The sequence below is a fragment of the Rhinolophus sinicus genome, chromosome 16 (assembly GCF_057876585.1).
Source record: "Rhinolophus sinicus isolate RSI-liver-muscle chromosome 16, RSI-T2T, whole genome shotgun sequence".
In the NCBI taxonomy this organism is placed as follows: Eukaryota; Metazoa; Chordata; class Mammalia; order Chiroptera; family Rhinolophidae; genus Rhinolophus; species Rhinolophus sinicus.
Window position 1 is genome coordinate 31,506,694 of NC_142516.1, and position 12,427 is coordinate 31,519,120.

The 12,427-nt window shown below is 36.4% G+C and overlaps 1 protein-coding gene across 1 annotated transcript in view; it reads left to right on the plus strand.

Moving 5' to 3' along the window:
• The first annotated feature begins 3,949 nt into the window (after positions 1 to 3,949).
• The window catches only part of GNE (glucosamine (UDP-N-acetyl)-2-epimerase/N-acetylmannosamine kinase), a 38,425-nt gene continuing 29,947 nt past the window's right edge, over positions 3,950 to 12,427 (plus strand). The window contains exon 1 of the mRNA XM_074330707.2: positions 3,950 to 4,015. Within this exon, the coding sequence (XP_074186808.2) occupies positions 3,965 to 4,015 (51 nt within the window). The 5' untranslated portion in view covers positions 3,950 to 3,964. The remainder of the gene's footprint in view (positions 4,016 to 12,427) is intronic.

Sequence of the window (12,427 nt, forward strand, 5' to 3'; positions counted from 1 at the left end):
AAAAATTATAGTCATTTTATTTTAAAAATTCTGAAACTTACTTTTTCATGTAATATGTTGTGAACATTTTCCCATAATTAACTATACTTTGAAAATAAAATTTTAAATGCCTGCACAACATTGTATGTTGAGTCATTATGCTGTGGTAGGTCATTCATTCATTTCTTCATTCATCCAACCAGTCCAGAAATATTTATTGAGCACCTACTATACTCCAGTCATTGGGCTTGGTGAAAGGAACACAGTGAGAACAAGACAAACATGGGCTTTGGTCATCAAAGAGCTTTCAGGTTATAGGAACAGAGAAAATTTAAAAGTTAATTAAACCAATAAAAATTCCAACTGGAGTTTCTCATGAAACTTGGCAAGTTGTTCCGAAAATTTATATGGAAAAGCAAAGAATCAAGGAAAAAAAGAATAGTAAAGAGTGTCATAATAGTAAAATAAATAGTAAGGACTACATACATACCTATGTAGTCTCTAAGAATAAGAGTGGAAATCTTGTTTGAATTGTGCTTTTTTGAGTGTTAAATTGCTTTAGGAATAAAATATGTGGTTTAGTGATGACGATATGGTTATTTACATATCTGTACATATCTATAAAATGTATAGAATGCAGTTTAGATTTTTTTTACATACATGGGATCACACGATTCATATAGTTTTTATGCTGCTTTTACATTTAATAACGTGCCCTAGGAGGTGTTTCATGCAAATACATACAGACATCGTATGTATTTCTTTTTAACAATTACATAGTATTTTATCATATGTATTTTTATAACCAGGCTCCTATTGAGAGTGATTTAGGTTATCTCCAATTTTTAAAAAGGTATAGTGATCATAACTTCGCATAGATCTTTGTATATATTTGCAGGAATATATGCAGGATAAATGACTTGAAGTGGAAGTGATGAGCATATACATTAAAAATTCTGATAAATGTGCCAAATTGACCTCCAGAAAGGATGTAACCTTTTATACCCCCATCAACAGACTATGAGGTTTTGTTTTTCCAACAGCAGCACCATCATTATGTATCAATCCTTTTAGCTTTGTACGATTTGATAGGCAAAAAATAATTCCTCCTGTTGTTTTCACCTACATTTCCCCGTGTGCAAGTGAAGTTGAGGATGTTTTCAAATATTTATTGGAATAGTTGCATTTCCTCTTCTAAGAATTATCTGTTTTTCTCCTCTGCCACTTTTTCTCCATTAGCTTGCTTTTTTAAAAAATAGTATATTTGTAGGAATTCTATATATTATAGTTACTAAGCATTTGTTTGAAGTATATGTTTCGAACAGTTTTCCTGGTCTTCCATTTTCATTAGGAGTTTTAAATTTCATTTTTTCCCCCCTTTCTTCCACCTCCCCTTTCCCCCACTCTGGTTCAAGCCGTTGTTTCTCAGTCTAGTTGTGTAGGACACAGCTCCCTATGTTTCTATTTAATAAAATGTTTTTTCTTCTTATGACTACTAAGTCTTTCCTACTCTATGATTATAAAAATATTTCCCTGTGTTCTCTTCTAATAGCTTTATAATGTAGATCTTAAATCTGGATTTATTTCTGTGTATGTGTGTAAGGTAGGGATTCACTTTACTTTTTTCCTTGTGGCTCTCTTATTGTTGCAGTAGTATTATTTTTGAATAATCTTTAATTTCCCACCATTAGAAATTCCACCTTTATCATATGCTAAATTCCTATGAGTAATTAAATGGGTTAATTTCTGGACTCTATTCTCTTTCATTAATCTATTTGTTTATTCCTACTCTAATACTGCATTGGTTTAATTACTGTAATTGTACATATTGTTTTCATATCTAGTAGGGAAAATTATCCACCTCAATTTTTCCTCAAACTTTTGTGTGTGTTTTTTTTTTTTTGTTTTTGTTTTTTGCTTATTTTCTATTCTAGAAGAGCTTGAGAAGCAGGTTGTCGTGTTCAATTAAAAATCTTGTGAAATTTTTCAGTGGGATTGCCTTGGATTTATAGATTATTTCGGAAGAATTATCTTTATAATATTTAGTGTTCCCACTTAGGCACATAGAATGTCTATGTATTTATTGAACTCTTAAATCTTCTAGTAAAGTTTTAGAGTTTTCTTCATATAAGTCTCTCACATTTTTAATTGGGTTAATTCCTAGGTACTCTATTGTCTTTGTGGTTCTTGTGAATGGGATTTTTCCCCCCATTACATTTTCTTATTAGCTATTACTGGGGGGTTTGCATCCAGTCACCTTAGTAAAGTCTCATTGATTATAATAGTTATTTTAGTTGATTCTCTTGAGATATGTAGGCAGACAACCATGCAATCTATAGATAATTCAGCTGACCCTTGAACAACACAAGTTTGAAACGTGTGGGCTGTTTTTCAATAACTACCTGTACTGGTTTTGATCCACAGCTGGGAGTCTGCAGATATGGAGGGCCAACAGTATGCATTGATCTACACCATTTTATATGGGGGACTTGAGCATCTGCAGATTTTGGTATCAGTGGGGAGTCCTGGAACCAATCCCCGTGGATACTGAGGGACAACTTAAGTGTTGAGGGAGTCAAAAGTTATATGCAGATTTTTCACTCCATTGCGGTTTGGTACCTTTCACCCCCACGTTATTCAAGGGTCAACTGTAATGGCTTTAATTCTTATTTTCCAGTATTTACACTTCATATATTTTTCTTGTCTTGATGCATTGGTTACAACCTTCAGTGCAATGTGAATAGTGATGGAAATAGCATGAGAAGATTTTTGTTTCACCATCACTTGTGATGCATAGATTTTGGTAATTTTTCCTTAATGAGTTAAGGAAGTTTCCAGATATCCTACATGACAGAAAGAGCTTTCGTTTAATTTTTTAAAAAATTAGAAATGGGTGTAGCCAATGCTTTTTCAAAATCTAACATAGTTTTTCTCTTTAATATAACAGATTACATCAAAACATTTTCTAAAACTGAGTCATCCTCACAGTCCAGAGACAAATGTTATTTTTTTGGTCACTTGGTATTATTCCTTTCATACATTGTTGAATTTTATTTACTAATACTTTATTTAGGATTTTTAAAGTTGATTTCATTTTTTTGGTTTGTGCTAGCCTGTGCTAGTTCAGTAAATGTGCTAGCTTATGCTAGTTTATATATGCTTCCCATCCTGTTCATTGATTTTTAAAAACAACAGTATAAAGTGTTCTCTTCTTAAAAATGGATTACTTTTTATTTTAGCTTTTCTTAAGCAGAATGTACAGTTGTGTAGTAGGTAAGGCTAGGCTGGTGATGTGTTCAAATGAACATACACCAACGAAATGGAGATAAGCAGATCATCAGCCTATATTCCTTGTCACCAATCTAGCTGTTGGGGGAATGGGGTGGGGTGGGAGTCCCTGAGCACCAAACGTGCAAGGTATATCCTCTATAAAATGTAGCAACAGTTTTCTATTCCAATGCAGCATAGATAAAATGCAACAATATTGGTTTTTCCTTTAATTTCATGCAACTAAGGGTTTTAAATATGTTGAAGTCTGTGACTATTAAGAAACTTAAATCCTCTAGGTTAATCTTTTATTTTACTTTTTGACTCAAAGTAGTATATCAATAAATGTTTTGAATGTAGCTGTGGATGAAAACGACTATGGAGATTTTGATTGTAGATTTTTGTTTCTACCTTCAAGAAACTCAGAAGAAAATAATTTTTCTAGTGGAAAATAAAATTATCAGGTAGCATGGTCTATCAAAGACAGGGCAGTAACATAACACTCAGACAGTAACTGTTCTCCTACTTTCAAGCTGCTGTCCAGGAATATGAGTTTAGAGCCACGTTTTTTTTCCTTCCTTTTCAGCGAGGCGGGGCTCAACATTTAGTCTGGAATTCAGGTGCCTATTAATGACTGCTCTGTGAAAGCTAAACCAAGAGAACGAACAGCTGCCCTGCTCATTGATTCAAACACCGGGGACAGAGCTTGTGCTACACGATGGAAATCAATGTGTATCCTTTCCGAGAGCTGTGCTTTCAAGGACCTCATGTAAGTAATTTAGCAATTCGGTAGAGCCTTATCATTGAAATTGCAATCAGAAACAAAGGGGGATTTACAAGGAGAAAGAGGAAAGCTTTGGTTTTAAAGCTATCACATCCATCATTTATTTTTAAAGGTTTTTTGTTTGTTTACTGCTAACTCATATTAGTCATTCTATGGTTGCTATTTGTTTCTCAGTTACTGTGCTGAAATTCATGGTCTCAGCATTTCTAAACTGAGAGCTGAAAATGAACTCTTTCCTTCAGACTCCTCATGTTTTCATCCGGTAAAGTGGAGTAGGTTTTACTTTTTGAATCTTGTACTTCATAAATGTAGTTTATTTCTAAAAATGCAAAGTTTGCTGCAACTATTTTTATTTTTTCCTTTGCTTTTGAGACATAGTATATAGAGCTGCCTGGCTTGTACTTTTTCCCCCTTATTTTAACTACTGACTAACCACATTGGAGAGGGGAGTGCACTTACTCTGAGTTAATTAGTATCTAAGTCAAATAAAATGGAAATTACCATGTTTGTCAATATATCAACGTCATATAGTGAGCTATATTATAATGCAGCTTACTTAACCTGAAATTTTTATTGAGGCCTGTGGAAATCCAGATGTTTTAGGAAATCATCATCACATTTCAAGTTGGTGATAACAAATATATCTATATATTCAATTTAAAGATTATACTTAAGGGATGGCTTACAAGCACTGTTCAGTCAAATAATGTCATTCTTGCAATTATTTTCAACACAGTCTATTTTTGCTGTACCACCAACCCCTAATTTCAATTTGCCTTCTTCAATGAGAATTTATATTTTTTGTTTTCTTAGTAGCGCTTGCACTTACATTTAATTTCAAGGTCAGATTTTCTGAGCTCCTAGTTGGAACGCTTAGCTTTTTTTTCTCATGTCTTCAGTGAAACCCAAGAAATGGTTGTTTCTAGTTACTAAGGTAATAGTTGCTCTGACTCCTATTTCTCATGTGACTGATTTTTTAAAATGCGCCTTGAAATTACCATTTCATCCATCTGCCAACGTTTGGTGGTTCTACAACCACATCAACTCGGAAATACTCTATGTGGCCTTTAAGTTACGTTCCAAGGTATTCTCCCACTTAATAATACAACCATATTTTCCGATATTCCTCAACAAAACTTTTCTCTTGTCAGGCTAGTCTTTGTGTGCTATTCTCACTCCTTTCTTATCCTCAATCATACCATGTTCTCTTCTAGGAAAATGGTCATTTAAAAGGCAAAATTGATAGGATTTCATGGCAGACTGAATTTGAGAGATAAAGGAGAAGTCAAGGATGCCTCCCAGATTCCTGGGTGCCTTATAATACTATCCACCGAGACTTAGAATGAAGAAAGCCCAAGTTTACGGAGAGGAAGAAAACTTCATTTTGGCAGTTGATTTGAAGTGCTTGTGGGACCCATACAAATAAAGATGTCCTAAAAAGTGTTAGATGTTTGGGTTTGGGCTGAGAAGACTGGGGTAAAGATTCACATTTAGAAATAATCTTCAGTGGTTGTTTGTGAAGCTGTGCAAGTCGATGAGGTCACATTAGGTATCTACTAACATGAGATGAAAGGAAGGCTAAATAGGAAATCCTAGAAAACATTAATTTTTAAGTAGAGGTTTGAGGAAGTAGAGCAACCAGAGAGGCTGGAGGTAGGTGGAAAATCAGGAGGTGTCATAGAAACCCAGAAAGAAGACAGTTTCAAGAATGAGGTAGTGACCAAAAGTGTAAAGAAAGGGTTAAGAGAAAAGAAGCTTGAGGGCAAAAAGACAGGGTAGTTGGAAAAAGTGAGTTGGAAAAGAAGGAACATGGCCAGGAAAGCACCCCTGAATTTTTAACACAAAGCACAACAAACTGAAGTCCCTGGGTTTCCACAGAACTTTACATGCTATACAATTAAAGTTAATAATGTCTAAGACTCTATTGTCTAAGACTTAGATAACTGACATATGTAAAATATTGTCACAAGAATCTGAACTGGCCAAGACTAAAAGTATAACAGACTGGGTGGGAGTCAGGGGCCTTAGAAAAATCTGGCAAAACAAGTAGTACAAGAAGTGTAGTTGGGTGCCTTGGGCTAGGAGTAGCAGTGTATTTCAAAATAGATATAAATATTGGAGGGTGAGTTATGCCTTACCACAAATCTGTATCTGCAACCCACGTCTTTCTCCAGGTCCTCAATTTCATGAAAATGTCCTTTAGGTGCTGCAAATTCAACATACCCTAATCAGACGTCATTATCTTCTCACTCCCTCCAGCCCTCCCTGCATCTGCTTCTCTTCTGTTTCAGATAAGAGCTTTGCCAGTCACTCTGTTGTTTGAAGTAGAAACATCAGCCATTCTCTTCCATGATGACCCCTTCACTCTCATCTTTGCCGTCAAGCTCTGCCCACAGCCTTTCGATTCCAGCCTCTTGCTTTTAATTCCCACTACCACCACCTTAATTCCAGTCCTGAAATTTTATTCCTAACTAGCCTTCCTTCTTCTAGTCCTTCCTCCTCTTCCCAATCCATCTTCCACAATTCTAATTAAGCAAATCTGATCATGTCACTCCCCTAATTAAAAAAATCTTCCAATCCCAGAGAGGAGAAAGGAAGTTTGATCTCCTTAGCACGACCTGACCAGGCCTTACCCCACATCTTAGCTGCACCTTCAGTTACTTTCTGCCTTCACACATCGATAGCACCACTGAGTTTCTCCTTGTTCTTCAACTCTCCATTCTCTTTTACACTTGGTTCATTAAAGACTGAGCCGCAGTGTTGTACGACTACATAAGCCTGGGTGCTGGAGGAAAGTGGATAAGCAAAGTTCATTACAAGTGACTTGGACTAACCAGGGAGAAAAGAATCAGGATAGCAATGACTCTTTGAAAAGCGATGTGACCTTCCCGTTTGACTCAATGCTTATTAGACTGTATTTCTTAAATAAGTCATGATTCAAGGATATATCCGGGAGTCAAGAATACCAACAGAGCCAAGTTCAAGGCATGTATGATCTGATGAGCGAAATAGGACACGTGGAGTGAAGTAACTGATGTAACTGATTTTCTCAGTTTCCTTATAAAACATCAGATCGATTGCTGGTGGTAATTAGTAATAAGTATGAAATGAATAGTCAAGGAAAGTGCTACAGGAATTTACAGGAGGAAGAGACCATTTTGAAATAGGGTGTTCAGGTTAGGTTTCACACAGAGATAGGACTTGAAGCCCGAGGAGGGTGTAAGCAGCAGGAGGAATAACCTAGTCGTGGGAATGACACCACAGAGGTAGAGAAGGACTGAGGACCCGGGTCGGGAAATAATGCTGGTGAGAACAGGAAGAGGTCAGGGCTGTCGTTGGGGACCTTCCATGCCCGAGTTGATCCCCTGGGCATACTTTACCTAGCAGGCAGGGAATGGGAACCACTGAAGTCTTCCTTAAGCAAAGAAATGACTTCATGAAAGCAGTCTTTTAAGGAGATTAACCAGGCAGTAGTGTGCGGGACAAATTAGAGAAGGGAGAGAATGAAGGCAGGAAGAGCAAGTAGAAGCAAAATCATCTAGGTCTGAGATGCCATATTTGCTTAATTTTAAGACACTTGACATAACAGATTTTTGTAATAAAAAAAGTCTACATTAAATGTATATGTTGATCATAAAATAAATCTTGAGTTTAGGTATGTAAAATCATGAAATATAGGCACCTCAGAGTTAAGGAAATAAGAAGAAAATCTGAATGAACTAAGGTGGTGATGGTAGGAATGGAGAGGGAAGAGTAGATGAAAAAAAAACATTTTGAAGAATTTGAGAGATTGGATGTTAAAAATTAGAGAAGATTAAAATATGACTCTATGATTTTGAGTCTGAATGAAAGTGGCAAGTTGACACCATTAAAAAAAGAGAGGTCAAGCATGGAGAAGTCAAGAGGAAAAATAAACAAATAAAATTTTATATGTTGAGTTTATATATTGAGGAGATATCTAGCAGGCAATTGAAGATACAGGCCTAGAACTAGGAAGATCAGGCTAAAGTATGCGTTCACGGAATTAGCTACACGGCAGTCAAAATGGAAGGACTTGAGAGTAAAGGGATTCTGAAAGACAGAGCATGGAGAAGACCAGGGGCAGAGGTGTGATCACAAGGTGGTGACCACATTTAGAGACAGGAAGCAGAGTAGGGAAGAAAACCAGAAATGATTTGAAAGGTTGAATTAGATTCATTCCAAAGGAGGAGAATGAAAGACATGGGAAGAGAGACGTTGAGGCATTTTGTTCACGCTTTGGATTTATAGATGTTAATTATGTGTATCTGAATGTGTCTCAAGCATTCACACAGGTATTAGGAAGCCCACTTCCGTACTCCGAGGGGATGCCATGTGGGACCCCACCTGCACTACTAAATGTGGGCCATTCCTCAGCTCCAGGAGTTGTGGACCAAGACCTTGGCTGGTTCCTTAACCTATGTGAGAAATCATGAAAATTTCCCAAAGGCTTGTTGCTGGTACTGAGTGCCGTTGATCTTAGCCTGATCCTTTGAAGTCCAAAAGAACATACTTCCCACATAATTCTGCAAGCAGCATTTTAGAACATATAATTTTGTGGATTCAACTTTTTACAACAGAGTCAAAGTTAAAGGCAAACTGGTTTTCCAGTTCTTCTGGAATAGCTGTGTCAATTAAACTCGCTGAACTCCTATTAGTCAGGGATGACTGAACTTCTTTATCTCTGGCTTACCTCATTTCTTTAGCAGACAGATAAGTAATAAAATTATTTATAGGTTTAAAGTACAATACTTGCATAGTCCATAAAATACATTTTAAAATCCCAATAAAGGGCAATATTTCCCAAAAACAAACACATAGTCATTGTATTTATTCTTACTGTTCTTCTGTAATTCGGAAAGCTAGCACAGGGATGGCTCACCACCACAGGTGCTCTGTAAAGTAGATTGATGGATATGATAAACTAATTAGTCATTGGGGATATGAATAGTGATTAATGGCCCTGAAATATGAATTTCACAAAGGCTTCTCTTCCTGTTACGAGTATCTTAATCAGCACATGTGTAAGCATCTTTTTCAATGTCATGCTCTTGCAAACCTGAAGTTGACCCACACAGGTTATTCCTGAATTCTTTTCAGCTAATGTAAACTTAATCTTTACATGCTTTTCCTAGAGGGAAAAGAATTGCTTTCCCATCTATGTAGTATAGCCTCATCAGGGTAACAAGAGTATTTCTCTCTGTTCCAGGGAGGTGCCTATATGACTTGATTATTCTATAAACAATCTGGCTTATGCAGTCATATCTAGTTTATAAGACATCCTATACTCTTTACGTACTCAAGAGACTCTGGCAATTAAAAGTGTTGTACCTGAGCTATAGAGTGGGATGAGGGGAACAGCTAAGGGAAAGTATTTATTAAACAGAAATATCCAGCTTAATATTGTGATTAATTGCTCATTTTTTTCCATCTCTTGATTTCTTCATGATATTGGCTAACAGCAGCGATGGCAAGTATATGACACCATCCCTGCCTCCTTTCCTTTCTCCTTCCCTCCAAACGTGGCAGACACCACAGTACTGTTTTACATTGAACTCAGCCTCAGGGTCATTTTCCACACAATTCTCTAGGCAAACACGACCAATTGGTGGGAGTTGGGAATCACAATCATGGGGTTGAGGATTCTTCCTGCCTTACAGTTTTGTTAATATCTTCCGCTTGCAAGAAAAAGGGCACCTTAGGAAAAGGATGCTTTATTCTATGGATACACATGGATTGAAGTCAGAGAGTTGTTCAGGATCCAAGGCAAGGTAGGACTAGCTGCCCTCCCTGTGGCCCCCCTGTGCTACCTCTCATAGCATGATCTGTGTCTATGTTTTTAATGTGCCCCATTTTCCACTCACTTCCAACCGGCCAATCCTCTCTGTATTCCACAGTCTAAATGCTTCAGAGAAGTAGGATGACATGCTTAGTACCACTGAGTCTGTTATTATGTACAGCTACGGTGCTGGGTCTTTCCATGGGTCATGGATAAGCAGCCCTTGGGTAAGCGGGCCATGGGCACTTATGATGTTTTCTTTCTTTATTTTAATTGTAGTTATCCGGATGTTTCACTTCACGAAAATCGAGAATTCAATACATGCTTATTATGTGCAAGTTTGTTATACTTCAACTAAAAGTTTATTTTTTTAAAAATATTGTGCCAATTCTCTTTTTTGAAGGCTTTATCAAACTAGTACATTAGGAGAATGTCACAGATATTACATATCTTGATTTTAAAGAAGATATCTTTTAAAATCTCTTAAGACATTTACGTGAGCAATTCAGAGATGTGGGCTGGATAGTAGAAGAATTATATAAATTCTTAACTAGTGGAACAACTTGTCCCAAAATAGATGATCAACATTAATCTGAAGATAGATTTCTATCATGATGTGTAAGGGCTTTGTTTAGTATAAAGAGGACATACAGGGCAGTGGCTAAGCATGTGACATCAAGGTCTGGCCTCTTCTGCTTAACAGCTGTGTGACCTTATACAACTTACCTTCTATGCCTCAGTCTTCTTATCTATAAAATGGGTGTGATGGAATCTACAACGTAAGGTTGTTAGGAGTATGAGTGAATATAGGTAAAGGGTTTAGAACAGTAGGCTACTAATATGTGGGTAGAATTCACAGGGAGACAGTGTACTTTATAATTAGATCACCAAATATAAGAGCAAGACAATGACCTGTTAGAAGAAATGTTCCCAAAGGGTCCAGATGAACATCTGTCCGGGATGGTGTAGAGAAATCTCCTCCTTTGATTAGAGGTTAGATTAGATGATCTCTTAAGGTCTAAGATTCTTTGATAGTTTACTTATGCCCTGAATGCCTGAAATTACAATTCTGCTTATGGAGTAATTGATAGAAAAATCTGATTTTATTATACTATAAAACTATAAATACTGTTTTGCAGCTTGTAGAGCCCTCAAGATTAAAGCCAAATAAAACCAAACCAAACCAACAAAACTCATGACTTGGAAAGATTTTTTTGGTATGTTAATTCACTCTGTTAAATAGCAAGTAAGAGAAATCAAGAACTGTAACATTATTTACCCACAGAGAAGTGATCCCAAAGAGTCAACAGGAAATGCCTCCTACAGCTCCTTGCTGCAACTTTATCTCAAGAGAACATAGGGAAAAATTCTGAAAAGAGGGTCATTTCATTTAAGGTTAAATGATTCCAGGAATGTATAACTACTCCATCTTACATGGAAATATAAAATTCTCAATATTGGTCAAACACAAAATCTACAAGTGGCTTAATAAGTGCATAAATTCTCAAAATTGTATTGCCTATTATTAAAAGTATTTATATTTCTAGTTACATTTTTTCTAGCTATAGTCTATTAAGCATTAAGTACTTAAAAACACTGTACTTATAATATACACACAGAAATGTGCACAGATCTTAAGTGTACAATTAAAATGTTTACAAATACACCCATTTAATAAACATCCAGTTAAAACCTGAACATTAACACTGTTTTTGAAATTGATTTTTCTTAACTTGAAGAGAAAAAAATTCATGTTCTGTTCTGGGTATTTGGTTGCATGGCATGTAACTTTAAAAGCAACATGCCCACCTTGGATATCTCCTGGGACTTTCAATACCACTTGTGGTGGGCAAAATAATAGCTCCTCAAAGCTGTCCATGTCCTAATCCTCACAACCTGTGAATATATTTCCTTACACAGAAGAGATTTTGCAGATGTGATTAAATTAGGATTTTGAGATGGGAAGATTATCCTTAACTACTTGAGTGGACCCAATGTAATCACAAGGGTCCTTTTAAGTGAACAAGGGAGGCAGAGAGTCAGAGAAGGAGTTGTGGCAAGGAAAGCAGAAGTCAGAGGGGCCACAAGCCCAGGGATGTGGGCAGCCTCTAGAAATGGGAAAAGGTAAGGAAACAGTTTCCACTCTACTGTAGCCTGAGGAAGGCAGATCTACTGATAACTTTTTTAGAAAATTGAGACCTATTTGACATATAACATTATATTCCTTTCAGGTACACAACACAATGATTCCATATATGTATATATTACTAAATGATCACAATAACTGTAGTTAGTATCCATAATCATACATAACTACAAATTTTTGTGTGTGATACCTACATCGCTATTTTGATTTCAGCCCTGTGAAATCCGTTTCAGACTCTTAACCTCCAAACTATAAGATAATACAATTGTGTTGTTTTTAGGCCACGAAGTTTGAGGTGATTTGTTATAGCAGCAATAGGAAACTAATACACCATCTATAATCTGGTGTATCTGTGCTCAGATTCATGTATCCTATTCCCTATTTAATAACTTCATGTGGCTATCTCATAGGCATCTGAAACATGGCAAACTAAAACTACTTTTAACTCCCCAAA